General features: G+C 38.6%; 1 protein-coding gene across 1 annotated transcript; it reads right to left on the bottom strand.

Annotated features, from left to right (window-relative positions):
* Positions 1-8,864: 8,864 nt before the first annotated feature.
* Positions 8,865-25,152, bottom strand: nrn1a (neuritin 1a). Its single transcript, XM_067578047.1, has 3 exons — positions 24,833-25,152; positions 15,972-16,119; positions 8,865-11,792 (listed from the first exon to the last, which is right to left on the bottom strand). The coding sequence occupies exons 1-3, from the start codon at positions 24,885-24,887 to the stop codon at positions 11,564-11,566; spliced, it is 432 nt and encodes a 143-aa protein (XP_067434148.1). The 5' UTR covers positions 24,888-25,152; the 3' UTR covers positions 8,865-11,563.
* Between the last annotated feature and the right edge of the window lie 350 nt (positions 25,153-25,502).

The following is a 25,502-nucleotide window of genomic DNA, read 5'->3' as shown; positions in this document are numbered from 1 at the left end:
CTCCCTGCTCCGAGTGCTGCTTCATCTCCATCACTAATCTTCTTCTATACTCCTTTTCTCTGCGTCTCCTCTTTTTTACATTTCTTTTGCTAAAATAAATCTGATGAAATATGGCTCCTCCTTTTCTTCCTCCTCCTCCTCCTCCTCCTCCTCCTCCTCGTGTTAAAGTGCTGATGAGGCTGGTGTGCGATTAAGGAGGTGCTCCACAGATGTTCCCCCTGTGATTGATTGCTTCATTTATTGTCTGAGGGCTGAATGTAATAAACTCATTAGCACACTCCCAGGGTAGCAGTATGTGTGTGTGTGTGTGTGTGTGTGTGTGTGTGTGTGTGTGTGTGTGTGTGTGTGCGTGCGCTGCAGAGGATGAGTGTTGTCACGACCTACAGTGTCCAGCTCCGTCTCTCTGCGTCTCTCTGACAGGTTTTAAACTCAGCAGGTCGTCACACGACGTCTCAAAGTTTTTACACGTTTGTTTGTTTGTCTGACGGGTTGAAAGAGTTTCGGTCACTGAATTAAAAACGACCAGAAATGAACCAAGAATTGTACAGAAAGTTACAGCAGAGCCGCAGTATTGGACAAATTTCATAACAAAACTGAGTATAAATAATAAATAATAATAGCTAAATAGATAAATAATTCAGTAAACAGAACAAATTATAAAACAACTCTCTTTATTTTTATTTGGATGTTGAAATATATTCATCCATCAATAAAAAGACTAATATTCTTTTATTCAGTGGCACAATAATAAATATATTTACACTGTAATTTAAGTTATTATTCATATTATTATTAATAATAATATGATATTAATGTTTTTGTAAAGCACATCTGTTCTGTCACAACTAATTTATACAACTTTCATTAATTAGTTTATTGTTCAATATCAATTATTTCGTTAATTGATGGATGAAATTATAAAGTCATTCATGACTTTACATTTCATTGCACAATAAACTGAGAAACCGATAAACTAATTTACAAATAGTGCATTCATTAATCAATAAAGATGTCTAAATATGAAGCAGTGAGTCAATGAATAACTTGGAGTGTATAAATGAATGAATCCAGTCTTGATGCTGCGTTTGATTCTAACTTCCTACTCTATGAATAAAACTGTTATTATTACTATTATTTTATAGATTTTACAATGACAATAGTCTAGCGGCAGTTATTCTTCCTACTGGCTAATAAGCAGAAATCCCACAGTATGAATTACAATGGACGTTTGGGAAAGCCTGAGCTCGTTGATTGGTTTTCTGTGGGGAAACAGAGCGAAGCCAATTGGCCGTCTCTGCCTGTTTTTTGGACGTCGACTTTGTGTCTGTTCCCCAGCCAGATTATTTTTTCCTCTCTGCAGTGCTATCAATAGACCGTCACATGACAGGCAAAGTGTGGTTCATGTGAGGATGCTGGATGTGAACCAGGAGGCTGTTTATTCCACTGCATTAAGTACACTGGGAATATATATTTAGTAATGACCCAGTTCTAGAAGGGTGCTGGCAGGGCTGAGAGCTGAAACCAAAACCAGAACTCCAGTATGGATACAAAATGGTTCTCTGTAAAAAAAAAAATGTAAATAACCCAATGTTTATAGACAAATTTGAGTTTTAGGCAGAAGTAGATGTTGCCATTACTGCAGTGGGACCTCACTGGGATTCATGGAAATAACACGATAAAGAAAAATGTCCAAGAGATCCTGTAGAACCAGAAAATATCATCATCAAATGTCATTAAAGGATCAGTCTGGCAATTTGCTATATTTTTATTATTATCAACAAATCTCAAACAATGAACTGATCTGTTTATGCAGCACAGAGTAATAAGATATATCAGGCTTTGATACACGCTGGATACTTGTTAGTAGATCAGCTCATTGTTGGTTTGGATCCAAACATGAGATTTGATGATGAGAAGAAAAATAAAGAAAACTTCCAGACTGATCCTTCGAAGTAAAGCTTATAATCTACAAAACTTACATTTTTAAATGTAATTGAGTTTTAAAGACGGTTCTATGCTGTTAGAAAAAACTAAAAAATAAAAGCCACAAACCTCTACTCCGACAAAAGACCGTCCGGGAGCGCTAATAACGGAACGACCTGCCTGCAGGGAGCCGATGGTGAGCCGCCACCCTGCTGATCTGTGTTAGCTTGGTGCTAATGTTACGTTAACGTTTACAGTATCATGTTTTTCAGATTTATATGAAATGAAGCATCTCTTCTTCTGATTACAGTGACAGAAATGAGCGCCATCTAGCGGCTGAAGTCATCATGACGGGAGCAAAAGAGGAAATGAGGTGATGATATTATAGAGCACATCAACGTAGGGAGGAGGACAAAACATCGAGCTTTAACACGGGACCACAGTCCGTATACAAAGATGGATGCAGCGAGGTGTTACATCACCTGATGGTTTCATTGGAGCCGGTCTGAAACCCCGGGGTTGCAGCGTCTGGTCGGCGCCATCGTTTCCCTTTGGAGTCAGGACCTTCCAGATAAGGAGTGCAGGATGTTGCCTTTCACACTCTGGAGAAACGCCTCGCTACCTCGGACCCAAGCTAATCAAGTTATCAGGTAACATTAAACGTAGTGAAATATTGCGACAATAGTCCGACTCAGTGTGAGACCTGGAGTCAATCACAGCTGTCAATCAACACCCACACGGCAGACGTCACAGCTGCTATAAGTCCTCAAATCTTATTAACGGAGCAATAATTTCCAAAATGACCACCAGCACACTTATTAGAGGGCCTGAATTTAGAGACTGTGACCAGAATGACTCGTTGAAAACAATGATTGACTCAGTATTTTTAGAGAGAAGTTGAGGGTTTTTGAATGAGAGTCAGTTGGAGCAGCTGGCGGCCGTCTGTGACACTTAAAGCTGCTTCAGACTCAAGACGTGAAGCTGCTGATTATACGAGACCAACAACGTGTCGTGGGACAATCCCCAGTATGTATATTTTTTTTTTTTTTTTTTTTCAATGGTCCATGTTGATGTTTTTTCTGTTTTGGCACTTTAGTGGGGGTGGCGTACTTTTAGAAAATTATCTGAAAATGCATTTGTTGAGCAAAAACTGTACATGTCCCAGCCTAAATTTTCAGATCATTATTACGTGTCGAGCTGTTCAGGATGAGTTTTACATGGATATTATATTATGGTGGCCCTTGGTGGTGACTCAAAACAAAAAGCACGTTTCAGAAAATTAGTAAAAAACAAACAAACAACATTTCAGGAAACAACAATATTTCATAAAACAGAGAAGAGAGGGACAAAACTTCTTGTTGGTGATTGGACAGAACCCAAATCAAATCAGAGTTCAGTGTTTTATGTTTTGCTGTTGTGTTTTGCACTCCGGGGCCGCCGTACAAATGCACCAAAACCACAGAGGAAAAGTCTTTTCCTGGGAACTTTTAGTTTGTTACAGAGCTGAGAATCTCATCAGCTTTAGAAAATACTCCACCTTGTACAATTGTGTGTCTGAGGTCATCTGAGAGCAGAAAAGCTGCAGAGCTGCTGTCAGAAACTCTCAGCCAACCCACTAATCTGCTTCTGTAAACCGCCCTCCAGATGAAATGTAGGCTGTTAGCTCAAAGTAAGAACTTCTGACCCATTTGCACATCAGTAAACTCACTTTTAGCCGTCTCTGCTGTGAGAAACTGATGGTACATTCATGGCGGTCGGCCTTTTCGCCCGACAGTCGCGGCTCTCAACCTCAATTCCGGGTCCCTGCTGACTCTCATATTCTACTGTTTTAGAGTCAGTTTGTTCCTCCGGAGGGAACGCCAGCAGATATCCGCCCCATTTACACCGGGAGCTGAAATCCCAAAGAGAGAGGATGTTATTTTAGCTTCTGCCGGCCTGTTTTGAATTTCAGAAATTAAATGTGACTGTTTTCAGAAGGTTTCCTCAGACCAGGATCCAGAACTCATCACTGCTGAGACGGAGAGATAAATAATGTGGTTATGATTGTAACATGATTCCAACATTCAGCAGCTGGCAGTAACCCTAACCCTTCACTCGATGTTCATTTCCTGTTTCCAACAGCAAGTCAACCTTCTTCTGTTGGAAACTACACCTGCAATCATTCTCTAACATTAACCAGGTGGTTATTACTGTAACTGTGATGACGAAGATCACTTAACTGGAAATGGGTGTGTAAAATCCAAGAGGCAATTACAATGCCTTGAGGCTGAAGTATCTTAAAGTGCCACCGCAGGCCTAACCCTAACCCCTAACCCCTAACTCTAACCCCTAACTCTAACCCCTAACTCTACCCTAACCCCTACCCTAACCCTAACCCCTAACCCTAACCCTAACCCTAACCCTACCCTAACCCTACCCCCTAACCCCTAACCCCTAACCCTAACCCTTAACCTAACCCTAACCCCTAACCCTAACCCCTAACCCTAACCTAACCCTACCCTAACCCTACCCTAACCCCTAACCCTAACCCTAACCTAACCCTAACCCTAACCCTACCCTAACCCTAACCCCTAACTCTAACCCCTAACCCTAACTCTAACTCCTAACCCTAACCCTAACCCTAACCCCTAACCCTAACCCTAACCCCTAACCCTAACTCTACCCTAACCCCTAACCCTAACTCTAACCCCTAGCCCAATTTTTAAAAAACACTAAATTCAGGCCCTCTAATAAGTGTGCTGGTGGTCATTTTGGAAATTATTGCTCTGTTAATAAGATTTGACCAAATCAAAGATTTGACCTAACCCTAACCCTAACCCAGCTTCATCATTTGACTTTTGAAGGTTCTTCTGTTGAAAGTTTGCTGTTAAAACAACCTCGTCAGCAGCTTTCTGCAACATTTTAAATGTAAGTTTATGGGAGCTGTTAATGTTCTTAAATGTTTAAAATGAAGACTGTGTTTACATCTCCTTCTTTTAAAACGGTTTAATGGAAACTATAACCCAACGTCTTATATTTTCCTTCGTTTTTGTTCAGGTAGGTTTGCTGATATTTCAGGTCCATTAAAAACATTATTATCAGAGTGTGAGGACGACGTGAAGCTGCAGCCTCATCACATGTGTGAATGGGAAAAATATGAGTGACACCTCTCTGGGGTTTTGGCACAATTCCCGTCTGACACCCCCTGAACACAACACACACACACACACACACACACACACACACTGGACAGCTGCTACATTTCAGCTGAACACTTATTCACAAATCTTTTTATTCAGGTTACTGTTGACCTGGAGGAAGTTATGGCTCGTATCATCTCACGTTTTTAATTTTCATACCAGAATGTTATTCCCATGTAAATGTATCTTCACCTCATTAAAAATTAAGCAGCAGTATTTGACAGTAATATTTTGATTATGTGTTATTTACATAATTAACTGTTATTAATTTGAAATGCATTCTGGGAGAGAAAAAAGTAAAAATGTTATTTATATGTTTTTTATTTTATTTTAGTGCAAATATTTTACTAATCATTATTACTTATATTTAATTATTTTCAAATTAAACACTCAATTTGTCTTGCAAACTAGACATATACAAAAAATTAAAAAAGATTGTAAGGTTGTCTCCACTCGCTGGGGCTTCTGGGTAGTGTAGTTTGGGGTTTTTTTTGCAAGGAACTTTGGAAACAAAATTTGATTTATAGCATCAAAGTATAAATCAGGGTCACTGGCTTCATAATATTTCACTTTCATGTGAAGAAAATGATCCTGACTGAAACTCCTCCAGGACCCCTGCTGGTCCCCAAACCCCAGCTTGAACTCCTCTGAACAAGATCACATGTTGTGACCTAATATTAATTTTTTTTTTTTTTTTAATTTAATCAAACTCGAATTTGAATATTTCCTGTTCCTGTTGTTATTTTAGATGCTGGCAGATTACTAAATGAAAACAAAAAAACGGGGTTACTCCCCAAAATCCCGCGGGAATTCCTCCATCTCGCGGGCTTCCCTGCATACATTATTAATGAGCAGCTCTCGCCTGCTCTCGTTTCTTCCTACAGGCGATAATTGCTTCTCAAAATGTTCTAATTATTATTTTTATTTTCCAGGAATTATTTTGTCTTCTCGTCATTTCTGCTTAATCAAAAAATGTTTTTAAATATATAAAAACACATAAATCATGTTTATTTCTTTGATTTGCAGGTTGTTCATTGATTTGTTTTTTGCATATTTGATGAGGTGAAATAAGACAAAAAGGCACGTGAAGAATTTAAATTTAGCTCGATGGATTTAAAAAAAAAAATTATATCCTTTTCTTATTTTTATGTGTTTTCCATAGAGGTGTCTTTATTGTATTTTAAAATAAAATATTATCACAGTAACTGAGGTTATATTTTCTTCTCAATAGCTATTTATTGTTTTCAAACAAGAGATAAACAATAATCATTTGTGATTGTTTTTTGACGCTCAGCTGAGTTTAACGTGGCCTTTAAATCTTACTGTGCTGCAATTTAACGTCCTAAAAACACTTTTCCACGACATCTTCCTTAAATATATTATAGGATGACTGCTTATTATAACAGCACATTTTTCTTCTTCTCTTTTTTCACGCTGTCTAATAAAAGTTAAAATAATAATGAGACGGAATGAAAAGTCAGTTTCTGTCTGTTCCTCTGTGTGTTTCTGTATACGGTTTTTTTTTTCTTCTGTGAGGAGCTCCGTGGTCCGCAGACAGCAGCCGTGTCCCCCCCCCCCCCCCCCCCCCCCTCACATCACATCACATCACATCCATATTAATGCGGACACACGGCGCCGTGCACGCGTTTCCCCCTCGGGAGCCCGCAGCACGCGAACTGCGGCTCCGATGAAAATCTGCATGAGCTTCATTAAACCTTAACGAAACTACACATCTGTAGTGCAGCCGACTGTCAGAGAATCACAGAAACTATCAGGCCTGAGAGGGATACTACAGGAATGTGCATGCAACAAAAGGTAAAAGCATGCAATATCATTATAAAGTAATACTACACTGTAAATCCCAATAAAAAGGTGAATAAAAGCACTTTTACTTAATGTATGCATGAATAGAGCTGCAATAAGTCTGGAGATACCACAAATACCTTTAACATTTTACACGAGTATTACATCAATTTTAGTGACATTTAAATGCCATAAAACACCACAAACGTCTAAAATCAGAGTCTGTTAGGAAATAAATGTCTTCTTCTCGTTTTAGATCGAGATAATATCCACCAGCTTACTATTTTTCATCCGTTTCATTCTTACAGGAGGATAATGTGAATATTTTTCACCTTGTTAAGAGAGTTTTTCCCCTCCATAATTCTCCGTAATATCCATCTGTTCACTGTTGTTTCTCCTGCAGCATCTTTACAGCAGGATTATGGGAATATTGTACTTAAATTAAAATACCGTAAAAAACGCAAAAAAATCGCACCACAAACTTATCCGCAGGAATATTGTTATAATATCATAGAAATGTTCAATTTTAGGGTTTTCTTTGAGTTTTTTTTCTCATAAAGCCCCTTAATATCCACGTTTCTCCACTCTTATATTAAATTTTCCTCCTGGAGCATGAACACATAGTCTTATTTCTTTTATTGAGGAATATTATGCTCTATTGTCATCATTTAAATACCATAAAACACAGAAAAAAAAAGATCTTCTCCACTGGAATATGTCAGATTATTTGGTTTAATAATAAAAAATATTGTCTGGCTTCATTTATTCAGATATGTTATGCTATATAATAGTCATTTAAATGCTATAAAACAAATAATCTTTAAAATGACTGAAATCTCTATTGTATCAATATTTGGTTTCATTTTTTCCTCCTGCAGCATGAAAACATTGTGTTGTTTCATTCATCCATTTTTGGGATACTGGATTCATTTAAATACTATAAAACACTAAACAATCTTAAAAATCACCTTCTCTATTGGAATATATGGGCATATTTGGTTTAATGTTTCCACCTGCAGCATAAAAACATCGTCTTATTTCAGAAGTATTGTGGTATATTGGAGTCATAAATGTCTTAAAAATAATTGTCACTACTGGAATGTTATGGTGATATTTATTTATATTTCCTCTGGTGCATGAACACATTGTCTTATTTCATCCATTTTCATTCGTTCGGGACTGTTTTTGGGATATTTGAGTCATTTAAATACTAAAAAAATATCAAAAGTTTTAAAGTTGACCTTCTGGGCTGGAATATATGGACATATTTGTTTTAATATTTTCTCCTGCAGCGTGAAAACATTATCTTGTTTCATTCATTTAGGAGCAGTATGCTATATTGGAGTAATTTAAATACTAAAAAACACCAAAAAAAATCAGTTTCTGCTGAATATTTGGCATGAAAATCAGATCCTGTGATCTTGACTAAAATTTGTCGTCTTATGAGATGTCTGACTGCTAAAAATGACACAAAAAAACGAGGTTTCATCAGCCTGGATTCTCCATATTAGACTGAACTTCTACATGAGGACAGTGTGCACATCCCCCCCTCCTCCTCCTCCTCCTCATCATCATCTTCTTCCTCTCGATCAATATAAACTGAGTGCTGAGACGTGTGGCAGGCAGCTCAGGGACTCTCCCTCATTAATAATGAATGCACTCCAAACCCCACTGTGCATGTGTGTGTGTGTGTGTGTGTGTGTCCATACATAAAAAAACACATTTTTATCCCCCTGTTCAAAACAACAGCACACACTTATTTTCAAACATTAGTCTTTTTATTTATTACTCTTAATCATTTTAGCAATCTGTAATTTTTTTTTTATATCTCAGTAGGCCTATAATCTGTAAAGTATCAATCTTGTGTTAAAACTGTCTGGGATAGACTATCTATAATAGAGCTTTTTTATTTTTTATTTTCTCAAAATCCTTTGATATACATATTCTCTTGTTAGATGATTTTTGGAATAAGTCCTTTTTTTTTTTTAAACTCTTTTTGTTACGCAACATCCCCATAAACAAACAAAGAGACAAACCATCAAACAAACAAACAAACAGAAGTACACATCTTTTTCGTCAGAAGGCAGTGGAAACGCCGTCTGTGCCTCAGCAAAGAAATAAACAGCTTCCTCCAATTTATTTACTGTATTTATGTAGTTTATGATGCTACTGTACTGTTGGGACTCAGCTTTTTAATCTAACATACAGACCTAAAATATCACCTCTAAGGTCGTCTAGGATGAATTACTGTCGTATGAAAAGGGGGGATGTGCTAAATGGCAACAGTCATATCATTCTTCAGCCACGGTTTCATTTTTTTTTTTTTTAGCTACACTGGCCATAAAGTCACGTCTTCGTATTGCTGTCGGTGTTTCAAAAAAATCTTTCTTTCAGGAACCGTTTTGCTCACAGATTCGTTCAGTTGCACTTCTTTAACATGGTTCTGCTGAGCAGGGATGATGTGGCGGGACTGAAGGAAGGTGGCAAATCAACCACCAACATCAACTAAAGTTAATTCTAATGTGCTTCTATTTTTCACGTTCAAAGGATTCTTAAAGAGTTTCATCGACATCAGTCTGATGTGTCCTAGATGGCTTTACACTCTGGATTTTAACTTCTTCTCATGGAATATCAGGAAATGAGCACAATGTCTGAAGACACAAACTGATTCAAGCAAGAAAAACTTGAAATGTTTGTCTGTAACTTTACACAGGTTTTGTTTAACTTCAGCTCTGATGGCCTGGGTTTAATTCTGCTTGAAGTGAAAATTTAATTGATTAAAACTGGGATCAAAAAACTAGACCAAACTCTTAGCTCTGAGCTAACCTGATACGATGCTAAACTGAGCTGTTTTAGTTGTAATCTGGACTGTTAGCATCTGTTTTAGATACTAAATTAAGTGGTCAGCTCGCCTGGCACAAGCCCATTTAGCTGCTTAACTAAACTTTGGCTGTTTTAGCCTCTATACTAAACTGGTAGCTAACCTGGCCCAATCAGTTAGCTTCTAATCAGAATTGTTGGCTAAAACTACCTGTTTTAGCTGCTAAACTGAACTGTTAGCCAATCAACTCAATTTGTTATAGTTACTGAGTGAACTGTTAGCTAAACTATCACAATCTGGTTTATCTGCTAAACTGAGCTGTTAGTTTATTTTGAATCCATTTTCACTTCCAGCACACTTTGCTGTGCTCTGGCACATTGTAGATTTTGGGGTGAGAATAAGCGCCAGTTAGCAGCCGTTGCGCTAGCTTTCGACCAGTGTCAGCACCCAGAATCTAACCAGTGAATTTGGGCAGATTCCAGTGCTTCATTCATTCTGAATCTGGCTTCCTGGATTATGTCTTTCGAGCTAGCCATTCTGGCTATGTGCTGTTAGCTAACAATTCAGGAGATGGTCACTTCTTCACTGTTGCCTATTAGTCATTTCCCACTAGTGGGATTATCTTTATTGTCATCTACAGTATGTTATAATTAGTCGGCATCTCAGAGTCTGTGCTCATTTCCTGAAATGTCCTGAGACTGTCTGAACTGACATCATGCAGGTTGTCATCAGTCTACAATGTTTTTTTTTAATGAAAAGCAGGCTTTATACTCTCAACTACATCCCTGCAGCTCAGAGTTGGTGGGGAAAAAAAGGCTACGGTCACACCAGAAACTGGCCGAACTGAATGTGTTCGCGTGGCGTTCATAGTATAACTTGTAGCTAGCAGGTTTACAAGCTAACTAGCTAAAACAACCAAAAGTAAAACATTATTAATTTAGGACACACCCTCCACTGCAGGCTCCTGACTGAAAGCCATGAAGCATGGGGTCAGAGGTCAATGCGATTAATACAGGTTTGCTTTTTGTCAATAATACAAATTTTTAAGTTCACCAAACCGTTACAGAATGAAGTTAAATTTGGTGCAAAATGCCGCTCTGATAAAAACTGGTGTGACCGTGGCCTGCGCACAATAAACAGCCAATAAGAACACAAATATTACATCACCATCAAGCATTCAGTCCATCAAACCTACCAGGCTCAACAGAGTCAACTTGGCGCAATAAAAAAGGAAAAACTGTCCGTGATGGAAATGAGGCAACCGGGCTGAAATGGGCTCTAGGCCTCGGCCGTCTTATTGATTTTGCGGCGTTAAGCTTGGCCTCTCGTTACACATGAATATGTACCTCAGGCTATATGGAATCCCTAATATATAGCCTGATACTGTGTCAGCACCCAGCAGTGCTGTCTAGGCCTAGCCTACTAAACATCAATAATTCATGGTTGACTTTAATACTGTGTAATTCCACGATTGTAAGCGGGCAAGGATCCATCAAATTTTCATCATTGTCATCATTTCAGCTCAGCGGCATGTTGAATATTTCATGTCATCGACCTCCGGGTCAGGTCAGCGTGTGATTGGATGAGCGCTTCAGGAGGACGGCCTGCAGATGTCCCAGGAAGGCAAACCAGGCGGTACAGTGATGTAGTAAAAATCCATTCGGGGTGTACTTTAGTAGTTTTCTGGTGATGAATTCAAACTCAGTTGTATTTTCAATATTGAAGAGCAGCTTTCACTCTTTTTGTTTTCTTTTTTTCATTTGTGTTTTTCCTTTTTTTCTTCTTTTCACTTCGTGTTTTTGTTTTGTTTTGTTTTGTTTTTTTTCCTTCGTTTCTGTTAAAACGCCAGCCAAGTCAGTATGGTGGGCAGTGTGGTTAGGAGCATGGTGAGGCCCCTGGCGTCGGCTGATCTCGGGGCTCCGTTGCCGCCGCCACAGAGTTCAAACAAACTCCCACGGAATTCCAGGTTGCGGGACTCCTTTTTCAGTTTCTCCCAGAGGTCCGTCGCTCCCTCCTGGCAGTCCGCCAGCGCCGTCGTGGCACAGGAGTGGAAGTTATCCCAGTAACTGGCAGGAGAAAACACAGCAAGCGTTAACACCACAAGCTTATGACTGCAGTGGGAGGCTGATCTTAAACTGAATGCATCATCTACTCAGGAGGCAAAGCCAAGAGTGGAAGCCATCCCAGAATCTGGCATGACAGAAAACACAGCGAGGAAGAAGCTTATGTTCATCATGAAGTTCATCTTGGGCTAGTTAATCTTCCAGTAAAAGACAACTAAAGCAAGAGACAGCTATTCAGCATATTACATGATCGGGCAAAAAAGTCATTATATAGAATTATAAAACTAAATACGAGTGAAAATAATTCCAATAAAAGATGAAACCAAAACTCAGCAGATCTGAAGCGACCAGAATAATCAGCACTCTGACTTTTTCTTTCTGTTTCAAGCTTTTAGGCCTTTTATAAAATACATTAAATAATTTATATTCAATGAGGAAATCCTTACTTAGGTGACTAGAGTGCAAGTCCTTCTGTGAACAATACTCAAGGTGTGAAATAAAACTAATTCAGCTCAGCAGCAAATGAGTTTAAAGCACTTTAGTTCGACATTTTGGGGAAATACACTAAATATAGAGTCCTGAGAGAGCAGCCAGTTAGCTTAGCTTAGCTTAGCTTAGCTTAGCATAAAGACAGGAAATGGGGGAACCACTGGCCTGGCTCTCTACAGAACCTCTAAAACTGACAGAATCCTGTTCGTTTAATCTGTACAAAAACCAAAGTGTAAAAATGTCAGATTGTGGTTTTATGGAGGTTATGTGTAGCACCATGACTTCATGGAGACGCCGCTGTACATGTTTCAATCATTTCTTGTAAATTTAACTTGAACTTATTGGTATTTTGATAATGCACACACAGAGATACACAAATACACATAAAAACTCTAAAACTGAAAACTGAGTGGATGAACAAGACAAGAAAATGAGTTCAACTTCATTATGAATTATTAATTCATATTATGATATGAATTACATCACACAAAATGATAAACATCTAAAAAGACACTCAACACTATTAACTTCCCACACCATTAAAAAACACTTTCAGTTCCACACTATACTAGAGCTGCAATGATTAGTCCATTAATCAATTAGCTGCCAAATATTAAATCAATCACCAACTATTTTGATGATTGATTAATCATTTTGAGTCATTTTTAAGAGAAGTAAATGTTCAAATTCTTTGATTCCAGCTTCTTGAATGTGAATATTTTCTGGTTTCTTTAGTTTCTATGACAGTAAACTGAAGATCTTTGAGTTGTGAACCAAACAAGACATTTGAGGACGTCGTCTTAGACTTCAGGAAACACTGATTCACATTTCTCACAATTTTCTGACATTTTATAAACCAAACAACTAATCGATTAATTGAGAAAATACTCAACAGTTTAATCAATAATGAAAATTATCGTTAGTTGCAGCCCTAAACTATATCCCATGTACTAGAACACACACAGTGACAACAAGGCTAAGCTAGGCTAAGCTAGGCTAAGCTAGGCTAAGCTAAGCTAGGCTAAGCTAGATTTGCATTTCCCAAAATGTCAAAATATTATTTTTGAGGCTCTCAGACTGAAGTTTAGATCAGTTTGTTATCAGGTCTGAGACAAAAGATTAGCTTACATTATGATGCAGCTGAAAAAGTCCCAGAAACTTTTACTGTATTTTGACCTCATTTTCGTTATATTGACAATTAATTTTTATTTATTTGTATTTCTTGTATCTGTCCCTTTGTGTTTATATTACATCTCTCTGTATGAAATGTGATATATACATATATATCTATATCTATAAATATTTTTTATATTATTAATGATTATTTTCTTATTATTATCATTATTTACTTTTTAACTTCTCCTTCTTCTTCTATTTATTATTATTAGCCTGAAACATAGTTTTGTAATAATAAGTCATTTCTGTAACTAACTGTAGTTTCCCAGCCTCCCTCCTTCCTTTCCTACTTTATTTCTTACATCTCTTCATCTTCTCTTCCTCGTTTCCTGCGTCTCTACCTCCATCTTTCCCTCTGTTGTCTCCTTCCATCTGTTTTCTCTTCCTCTTTTGTCTCTTTACCTCCATTTTCTTTCATTTCCTCTTCTCTGCACCCTTTTTCACATCTTTTTTAAAAAAAATTTTTTTGTCACCTTCCTCCTTCAATCCCGTTGTATCTCCTTTATAATTCTACTTCTCCCCCTTTCAGCCTTGATGGTTTCTCCTCTTCTTGTCTTCATCCTCCTCCTCCTCCTCCTCCTCCTCCTCCTCCTCTTCTCTTCTCACTTCTGTGCCGGTTTGATGTTTTATTCATACTGAAGCAGCATCGTCCTCCCTTTTCTTCTTCTTCTTATCTTTTTTCCTCTCTTACTTCTTCTCTCCCCTCATTATCTCCCCCCCCCCCCCCCCCCCCCCCCCCCCCCCCCACTCCTCTTCTTCCTACTTGTTATTTTCTTTATTTCTTCTTCATATTCTCTATTTTTCATGTTTTATTCCTCCCTTTATTCTGGTTTTTGCTCCTCTTTTTAATCTCCTGCTCTCATCTGTTCACCTTTTATTTCCCCCCGTCCTCCTCCCAGTTAATGTAAAGATGACACCAGCCTGCTCACTGACGCGTGCTGCAACACACACACACACACACACACACACACACACACACACACACAGCGTATCTAATCCAATCTTCCAATCTGCTCTTATTGATGTTGACCTCCTGAACCGAGCCGTGTCGATGCTACATCTCTGAGCAATTAACGTGTGCATGTGTGTGTGTGTGTGTGTGTGTGTGTGTGTTTGGAGGCGTATTAACGCGCCCCACCTGCCACGCCTCAACACCGCTGTGATGGAGCTGTCACTGAATTACAAAATCATGTGTGTGTGTGTGGGGAGGTGGGGGGGCCTCTTGCTGCAGTGTGCCATCTGCTGCCCACCCGGTCCTCTGGTGGTGGTTTGGGGGGGGGGGGGGTAAAAGGATATGGAGGGGGTAAGAGGTGGTGTGGGGGTCAGCTGGTGAGCACTCTCACACATGCACACTCCTCTAAAATCTCAGTCTCCCCCCCCCGCCCATTAATTATACATTAATTATTTCCTTTTAAATTATCAGTCAGAAAGCTTCACGTCACAGAAACATTAAAGAGGCAAAAACCACAACTGCTTATATCTACTATCCATCATTTCATATGTAAACTGGATAAACATACTGGATATATATCAAGTCAAAAGTTTGGACACAGTTTCTCATTAAAGGATTTTTCTGTATTCTTTCTATTTTCTACATCGCAGAACAAAACTGAAGACATCAAAACTATAAAATAATACATATGGAATCATGTAGTGAACAAAAAAGTGTTAAAAAAAACAAAAATACGTTTCATATTCCTCAAAGTAGCCTCTGTTTGACAGCTGTCGGCGTTCTCTCAACCAGCTTCATCCTTTAAGTCTTTTCTCTTGTTTCTGTTAAATCTGACCTTTGAGTCGCTTATCCAAGTTTGTTTTCGAGGGTGACATTGGCTCATTGTTGCCTCTTGTGGCCGTTAGAGGGAAGAACGTCCACTTTGACTGTCGAGTATCAGTGGATGTTTTCCTCCCTCCAGCCTCCGGGGGGCAGTAATGAGCTCCAAAACAAACTCGGACACAAAGGTGAGATTTACGTAGAGCTGCAACAATTAGTCCAATAATCAATTAGTTGCCGACTATTAAATTAATCGGCAACTATTTTGATAATCGATTAATCGTTTTGAGCAATTTTTTAAGAAATAAAAGTCCAAATTTTCTGATTCAAGCTTCTTAAATATGAATATTTCCTGGTTTCTTTAGTCCTTTATGACAGTAAACTGAATATCTTTGAGTTGTGGACATTTGAGGACGTCATCTTACATTTTATAAAACCAACAACTTATTTATTAATCGAGAAAATAATAGACAGATTAATCAATAATGAAAATCATTAGATGCAGTCCTGGATTTCTGCTTCATCAGAAGTGTTTTCAAACTGTACTTTTCAGTTTTATAAGAGAAAAGACTTAAAGGATGAAGACTAACTTCACCTCTCACAGACTGAGATCAGACCAGCTGTGTAATATTTAGTCTTTCAGGCGTCTCATGCTGCTGCAGCTGAACCTCGGCCTCGTGTTAAGACCTTCTCTGACTTGTTTCTGTGTTTATTTATTTGTGAGCGTGTGAATGTGAGACACCTACGAGCAGATCTTGTGCAGGTTCTCCCTGTCGTCCAGGTCCTGGGGATAGTTCGCCATGTTCTCCCCCAACTGAAGCAGACAGTCTGAGAAACCTTTAAACACTGAGTCACATTGACCAGCACTGACCAGCACTGTCTGCAACACAGAGACTGGGGGGGGGGGGGGGGGGGGACAGAGGAGAAAGACATTTACAATCAAGAAAATCACATTTCCATTTCTATTGTAATCCTTCAAAATAAGACGAAGAATGTGAGGTACACCTGCATTTTTACATTTTTTTTTCTTACTTTATCCTCTCTTTAAGATATTATACTTTATAATAATCATCGTCAGGTTCAAATCATCTATCTCCATAAAACACACATTCTATCTTTAAATATTTCTGCCATAAACCGATGAAACAGCTGTTATTAGCGCCACCATTGATTGATTCATATCTAATTTAACGGCTCTATTTCTGTGCTATTGGAACAATTTATTTTAATCATATAATAGGTTTGGTACATCTTTTATTCTAGACTTCTTAGGTTGAGTATTTTAAGAACGTTTAGGGTGAGGTTTTGGATTTTGTACAAATTAAAGAAAACGTTTGACATCTCTGTCTGTATAAGTCTGGGCTTCATGTTACAACATGTTACCGCAGCTCATCTTTCCCTCATCAATACTGTGCTATAGGTCTTTCCAACCACATCATCCCAGCAAGCTTTATTTATATAGCACTACTTATCCAAACAAAATACTTTGCAGAAGGTAGAAAAAGAGTAAATGAAAGAAATGGACGACAGTGTATAAAAACATGGACAGAAAATGAACAAACCATCAAATATTAAGTTATGAAATCAAGAAAAAGCCAAAGAAGAGCTAACCCATCCAACAGTCAACTCTTCTTCTTTTAACCACCACACTAATTTTTCACTTTAATTAAGTGTTTAAAAGTAATAATAATTTATCTTTACTGCGGTTGCCATGTAGGAAAATGAAAAATGTCGTCCATGAACATTCAAACAGGACTAAGAGGTGATTTGGGCCAAATGCTGCGATCAGCATGCTAACACGCTAACAATGACAATAAGGTGTAATGTTTATCATGTTCACTATCTTAGTTTAGCGTGCTAGCATTTGCTAATTAGCACTAAAGACACAGAACAGCTGAGGCCGATGTCATTAGTTTTGCTGATTGAACCTCCTTATGACACAACAGGTCGTAATATCAGTCGCCCAAAAACAATATATAGTTAATTTGAGTTGCCATCTAGCGGCTGTAGTAACTGTGAGGCGGAGCAGTGGTGCAGTTCAGATGACGTTTATATATGTGGACAGATTTCCTCATTCAGAGGAGGAGGATGGATGGAGGCTTTAACAAGTGTGAGTCAGGACAGTTTTTTAAAAAGTGTAACTACGATCGAGTCACATGATCAAACTACTGCTGTATTTACATTGATATTAACTGTCAAAAGTGCGTCCAAACTTTTCACTCTACATTTCACCATTTGTCAGACTCTTTAATCCAAAGTGAGGCAAGACAAGCGACTCAGAAAGAGCCATGGTACAAGTGCAGATACAAGTGCAGTGAGAAAGAGAGCTAGACAACTGTTTTTTTATATAATTATTAAATTATTAGTAGTATTTGGTCATTTAATTTGGAGGAATTGTTGGTTTTGCAGGTATTTGTTCATAAACCAAAGCAGTGACGATTGAAAATTTGACCTGACGGTGGCGCTAGCTGAAAAATCAGAGGATCACCAAAGTTATGACAGTATATCCTGAGGGGGACATGAATGTCTGTCAGGAATTTCACAGCAATTAATCAAACGGTTGTTGAGATATTTCACGTAAAACCGTACATGTGAACGTCATGGTGGTGCTAGAAGAAAATTGAGAATAGGAAGAATCTATCAAATGGAGTTCCAGATATATGTTTCATAGGAAAAGGAACATTTTGACCTGTTGGTAGCACTAGAGGAGATAGAAGATCAACAAAAGTCATACGGATTCATCCTCTTGGGAACATGGAAATATGTCCCAAACATTATGGCAATCCATCCAGTAGTTGACAAGACACTGTGCCAAAAGCTACCTCATGGTGGCGCTATAGTAAGGTCAGAGGATCACCAAAGACAGTGGGCTTCATCCTCTGAGGAACATGAATGTCTGTATAAAATTTCATTGCAATCCATCCAATAGTTGTTGAGATATTTCAGTCTGCACCAAAGTGGTGACCAAACATTTCCATCCACAGAGCCGAGCTGCTAACAGCTAACATGCTAATGTTCTGTTTGGCTGCAAAGACTCAAACAACGTAATTTGTAATTGTGATATAATAATATGTTGAGATTTCACCAGTAAGCAGAGCAGAAGGTTGTAATCTCTGGACAGAAAACCTCAGTATCAAATCAAAACAAAACATCAACCAGAAGAACTGAACATCAGGGTTTGTGTCCCACATTCGTCTTCAACTGGACCTTCAACTGCTCTCATAAACGTCTGAATGAAACTGTTCACCAAATGCTCTTGATTCAGTCTGTCACCGATCAAATAATTATTGATCACAGATACCATTTTGTCCTTTTCTTCTTGTCCAAATAGAGCACACGTTCAGTTAAAATAACGGTTTTCAGATATTTCACATGAACTTTGTGGAAGTAAATTTTAATCTGTTTTACTTTGACGTTGTTAGTTTTTTATGTTTTTATGAATTAACGAATTTTTATGAATTAAATTGTTTTATTGATGGTTTCCATGTTCGTATAGATGAATAAACGGAACCTTTAAACATGTGAATTGAACACGTACGTGTGAAAAACAACAATGTCACATGTAATATGACATTTCAAACACACATGTACTTTGTCCTGTTATCACTGAGCTTTTCACATCCGATGAACTGACACGTACGGTTGGATGTGAAATATGATACAGTCACATGTTTCCTTGTTGAATTTAATCATTTTGTTAACAAGCAAAACTGAAACCATCAAAATATCTCACATAATAACTGCAAAATGTTAAAATATGATCATGTTTTAGCTCAGTACACAAGGGAGTGTGTGTGTGTGTGTGTGTGTGTGTGTGTGTGTGTGTGTGTATGTGTGTCACCTCCCTAATTAATTTGAATTTGCCTCCACACCCCATCCGGTCCAGTCACACACACACAGGAACACGACACACAAACGCCCCTTTACATGACCTCTGTTAACTCAGTGTGTGTTTGTGTGTGTGTGTGTGTGTGTGTGTGTTTGTGTGTGTGTGTGTGTGTGTGTGTGTGTGTGTGTGTGTGTTCGTGTGCGTGGTTCGTTAAGCAGGGAATCAGGCTGATTGATTGGTTTGGATAATAACACGCCTGCTGTCCAGTTCCACCCCATCAAATTGTGGACTAACACAGCATGACGTGTAGGACGAGACATGGCTGTTAGAGGCAGGCGGGGGGGGCGGGGGGAGGGGGGGTCTGTTCACCATGACTGGAACACTAAACCACAGAATCACAGAAGGCAGAAGTGGAACCAGAACTTCACTGCTCTGTTCCAGAAAGAAGAAAACCTCATTCAAAACCCCGTTAACATTCCTAACCACTAACTATCTAACAATCCCCATCTGTGGTTAGTTCATGTGTCTGTAATAATGGTGGGACAGTCCAGTGTCTGTGGTAGGTTCACGTGTCTGTTGTAACAGTTTGATAGCCCAGTGTCTGTAGTTAGTTCATGTGTCTGTAATAATGGTGGGACAGTCCAGTGTCTGTGGTTAGTTCATGTGTCTGTAATAACAGTTGGACAGTCCAGTGTCTGTGGTTAGTTCATGTGTCTGTAATAACAGTTGGACAGTCCAGAGTCTGTGGTTAGTTCATGTGTCTGTAATAACAGTGGGACAGTCCAGTGTCTGTAGTTAGTTCACGTGTCTGTTGTAACAGTTTGATAGCCCAGTGTCTGTAGTTAGTTCATGTGTCTGTAATAATGGTGGGACAGTCCAGTGTCTGTAGTTAGTTCACGTGTCTGTAATAACAGTTGGACAGTCCAGTGTCTGTGGTTAGTTCATGTGTCTGTAATAATGGTGGGATAGTCCAGTGTCTGTGGTTAGTTCATGTGTCTGTAATAACAGTGGGACAGTCCAGTGTCTGTGGTTAGTTCATGTGTCTGTAATAACAGTTGGACAGTCCAGTGTCTGTGGTTAGTTCATGTGTCTGTAATAATGGTGGGATAGTCCAGTGTCTGTGGTTAGTTCATGTGTCTGTAATAACAGTGGGACAGTCCAGTGTCTGTGGTTAGTTCATGTGTCTGTAATAATGGTGGGACAGTCCAGTGTCTGTGGTTAGTTCATGTGTCTGTAATAACAGTTGGACAGTCCAGTGTCTGTGGTTAGTTCATGTGTCTGTAATAATGGTGGGATAGTCCAGTGTCTGTGGTTAGTTCATGTGTCTGTAATAACAGTGGGACAGTCCAGTGTCTGTGGTTAGTTCATGTGTCTGTAATAACAGTTGGACAGTCCAGTGTCTGTGGTTAGTTCATGTGTCTGTAATAATGGTGGGACAGTCCAGTGTCTGTGGTTAGTTCATGTGTCTGTAATAACAGTGGGACAGTCCAGTGTCTGTGGTTAGTTCATGTGTCTGTAATAATGGTGGGACAGTCCAGTGTCTGTGGTTAGTTCATGTGTCTGTAATAACAGTTGGACAGTCCAGTGTCTGTGGTTAGTTCATGTGTCTGTAATAACAGTTGGACAGTCCAGTGTCTGTGATTAGTTCATGTGTCTGTAATAACAGTGGGATAGTCCAGTGTCTGTGATTAGTTCATGTGTCTGTAATAACAGTGGGACAGTCCAGTGTCTGTGGTTAATTCATGTGTTTTATACAATAGAAACTCAATTTTGTTTAAATTCTTCATATATTTCTATAATTTTCCCTTAATGTTCCGACAGGCAGTGATAGAAGAAATATTGAGATCTTTTACTTAAGTAAAAGTAGAAATACCACTGTGTAGAAATACTCTACAATACTTCATTTAGCAGACGCTTTCATCCAAAGCAACGTACATCTGAGAGTTAATACAACACAAACAAGGATCTAGTCAGTAAGTAACAGTTTATATTTACTGTTACAGGTAAAAGTCCTGCATTCAAAAGTATTGAATTATTCAGAAGCATCAAATTAAACTCAAATGATCAAAAACAGAAGTAACCATTATGCAGAATCATGTTCATCACATTATATTACTGGATTATAATTATTGATGCATCACAAATGTCGCAGCTAGTCAAAGCTAATTTTAACTCCTTTAGCTTAATCTATCAAAATACATCAGAATGTACTAGTTGATTATATCTTGTAACTAAAGCTACCAGATAAATGTAGTGCAGTAAAAAGTATATTTATATATATTTATATTTAATATTTGCCTCTGAAATGTAGTGAAATGATTTAAAATGTTCATATTTAGTAAATATATTTAGTTACATTCCACCACTGCCTACATGAACGTTTTATTACCTTTAATATACTTAATATGTTTTTTCATACATTCATAATATTTCCTGTAGCTTTTTACAGTAATATTTCAATATTAAAAGCATCAATTAAAGGAAAATGCTGCAATATTTTCTGGAGTGAATTTATTTTCTCCATCGCTCCTAAAATGTTTTTAAAAATTCTGTAGTTTTATATTTAAAATCTCCTTTAACAACCCTGCAGCTGCACTGTCGTCCTCTGATATTTAATATTTAATGTCTGTATGGACGAATGAGAGGAACCCCCCCCCCCCTCTCTCTCTCTCTCTCTTTCCTTTATGACTCCCGGTGTCTCTCTACCACTGTATGGAGGAGGCATTACATCATCTCAGACTAACATGCTGCTGTCACTGCAACATGTTTCTGCTGCTTTCTCTCTGCAGCAGTTTGAGGAAATGTGTTTTATTTTCCAGTCAAACGAACCAATCAGCTCCAGTAACAAAGTCAACCCCCCCAACCCCCCCCCCCCCCACCCCCCCCCCATCTGCCCCCATCCCTCAAACTCTCCGTATTTCATTCATTTAAACCGCTTTAATTGACATAAATATGCTTGTTATTATTGATTAGAATGTTAATTTCAGCGGTGAATGATTTGTTTCTGGATTTCTGCGTTTTTATCTCGTTTTATTATCCAGAAATAACCATTAAATGTGTTTATGACGTTTATATGATTATGTTTGTCGTTTTTATATGAATGTTCTTGTGTAATAATCAGCTGCTCTGAGCTGCACATCTGCTCCGTTTTTATAAAACTTGTATTCGTGTTTTTGTCACAATCATTTATCTCGATTTTATCTTTTTATTTTTACATTTCGATCCACTGCAGACAATATTATTATTATTATTATTATTATTATTATTTTTATTATTATTATTATTGTTATTACTATTATTATTATTGTTGTTATTATTGCTGTTGTTGTTGTTGTTGTTGTTGTATTTAATCGTTCTGGGGTTTATTTCTGTTTGAGTGAAACCAGGACTATCTCACGCACATATACGTGGGCGCGCGCACAACATTTTCGTTCACGCCTCCCATCGCACTCATTCACCCCACCTCCACACACACACACACACACACACACACACACACACACACACTGTTGCCTGCAGTGCATCGATGCCAAAAGCAGCGTGTTGTAGACACACCCACCTCCAACACACGAGGCGATTTTTCGCGCGTAAAAATACCCCAAAAAACATAAATTACAACCTTTTCCAAACAATTAACAGCTATAAAATATATTTAACTCGTTTTTTTCAGTCACTGCTGATAATACTCTGCACCAAAATGAGCTTTAAAAAGAGGTAAACGCGTTAATTTCACCTGTTTGAAGACGTGTTTCAAACATCTGAATTTCTGTTGCAGCTTTAAAATCATTTCGATGCTTTTCTGTGTTTCTATGAGACGTTTAGGTGTGAATCTGCTGCTGCAGCGCGCCAAACCCTCACAGCAGCCAATCACACGGCAACAATTAGAGTAAAAAACATAAAAAATATATATATATTTAAACGAAAAAGATTAAATAACAAACTGAGGATTTAGATGCAAAAATACAACGAGCTCCAGTCTGCAGGAAGCTGAGGAAGAGGGTCTGTTTAATAAAAAGACCAATTCATCGATTTATTTCGATTCTTCTCTGTGTAAAAATTAATAAAAACGAAATAATCAAACTGTGAAATAATTCAGCAGATTTTTCGCTTCAGATTTGATTTAAAAACATCTAAACGACCCAAAAACAGACACATTTCTCTTTATTTTTCATCTAATTCCACGTCTATTGTTTCTATTTTCAACATGATTTCTCCCGCTCAGTCCTCTCTCTCTCTCTCTCTCTCTCTCTCTCTCTAACAATAGCACCGAGGAGGATTCTGCGTCTTGAATAATTCAGTATATTCTCTGAACCACAGATACACACTCACAGCTACACATCCGGAGCCCTCCTCCTCCTCCACACAGCGTCGTTATGCAATGCAACAGCAGAAGACAACAAGCAGCAGCGACCATCTTCAAATCTCTCTGCTTTCATCACCTCAGATATTTGCAGCTTTTTTTTATTTTGTCCTCTCCAGATATTAGACGGATCCACGCAGAGGGGAGTTTTCCTCCTGCAGCGTTAAACCACATCCAAATGACACGGCTGTTAAAAGCAATCCTGATTTTATTATATAGCCTATATAAAAATAAAAATAAAAATGTGCAGGTTTTATTTTCTGCGGTGCACGAGCCGCTTTTTTCACGCGTGCACACCGGAAATTAAGCTCTATAAATGAGCTTTTTCGATCTTGTTTCTGTTTTTTCGTTCTGCTTTTTTTATTTAAAATCAAAGCAGCAGATATCCGGATAAAAATAAGGATAAAAAAATGAATCACGTGATGATTGTTTTCTCTCTTCGTCCTCCAGCGCGGGTGTGACGGTGCTGCTGCCGCCCCGCAGCTCCGCGCACTGCGGCGGGAAGGACGCATCCCGCAGAAAAAAAAAAACACAAAACAGACATTTTTAACGTCTTCTTCGCTATTTTTATTCAGGTTTAACAGCCACCTGCACACATTCAAACAGGCCTCTGCAGCTGCTGTCACACAGCAGAAGGAAACACTGACAAACATGAAATGTGACCCGCGGGAAACCGAAACAACTGCGACGTTTTTAATAATAAAACCGCAAAATAAATCTAATTATAAAGGTGGAAAAAAAATACATCAAATGTCTCCAGTTTGGGACAAGTGAGGTGCAGAGAGGGAGGGAGTGAGGAGGGGGGAGGATGAGAGGGGGCTGAGGGGAGGGGGAGGGGGGGTGGGGGTGGTGGGGGGGCATTCCCCTTGTTAGCACACACACACACACACACACACACACACACACACATATGCACACGCACGCACTCGTGTCACACACACACACTAAACGTGAAGTGTAGCCCCGTTAAAGTGCTGCTGCTGCTGCTCACATGCCTCCACCGCAAAACCATCAACTGACTGCAAGAATATGAAGCATCATTAGAAAATGTTACGATCGTTTAAAACCAATTAAAGTTTTTAAAGCTAAAAAAAAACCACCTGAATTAAATGTCATAATTAAATAAAACAGTTGGGTTTTTTTCTGGCGCTAAATTATAAATACGGTAAATAAAATAAATGATTTCTAGTAAAAACATAAAACACATTCATGCATCTGAATGAGCGACACTACAGCTTATAAAACGGGATTTTAAACCTTTTAAAATCATCTGAACAACACAAGAAAATTACATATTTTTTTACGTAAAAAGATATTTTTTCTGCACACAAGCGGCGCGGGAAAAAAAACACAAGAAAAGGAGGATGGGAAAGCTCTCCTCCTCCTCCTGTCAGCTGTGATAAATAAAAAAGACTCACCTATGTGTAGAGCTAGAAAGAGTGCGAGGCATTTGGAGGACCAGGTTACTCCCATCCTCTGCGTCCTCCTCTCACCATGAGAGCAGAGATTCAGAAAGTTGGAGAGCAGCTGAGGAGGAGCCGCACATTCCCCGCAAAACACCCGCAACCTGCTACATCCAACAGCCCCGAGTCCTCAACCTGCTCGTCCCTCTCCTTCTTCTTCTTCTTCTTCTCCTTCTTCTTCTTCTTCTCCTCTATTCTTTCTTTAGTTCTGCTCTGCTGGTCTTCTTCTCTGCCTCCTGCTCTCTGCCGCGCTCCGCTCTGCGCTTCCTGCCTGTTTTTACGCGTCTGGAGAGAAAAAGAAGAGAGAGAGAGAGAGAGAGAGAGAGAGAGAGAGAGAGAGAGAGAGAGAAAGCCCCTCCTCTCTCTCTCTCTCCTCCTTTTTATCAGGCCCGTTATTGTAGTGATTTCAGCCACATGTTTTATTTTTACTAGTATTTAGATATTATTTAGATAAATAGATCATTTATTAATATCTAGAAACTGAGAAACTTCTGGTTGCCCCTGCACAATAATAATAATAATAATAATAATAATAATAATAATAATAATAATAATAATAATAATAACAATCCACTACATTTCAGAGGGAAATATTGTACTTTCTACTCCACTACATTTATTTGAC

This window comes from Thunnus thynnus, chromosome 21, assembly GCF_963924715.1.
Source record: "Thunnus thynnus chromosome 21, fThuThy2.1, whole genome shotgun sequence".
NCBI classification, from domain to species: Eukaryota; Metazoa; Chordata; class Actinopteri; order Scombriformes; family Scombridae; genus Thunnus; species Thunnus thynnus.
Note: the sequence above shows the minus strand (reverse complement) of the source record. Positions and strands in the feature narration are given on the sequence as shown.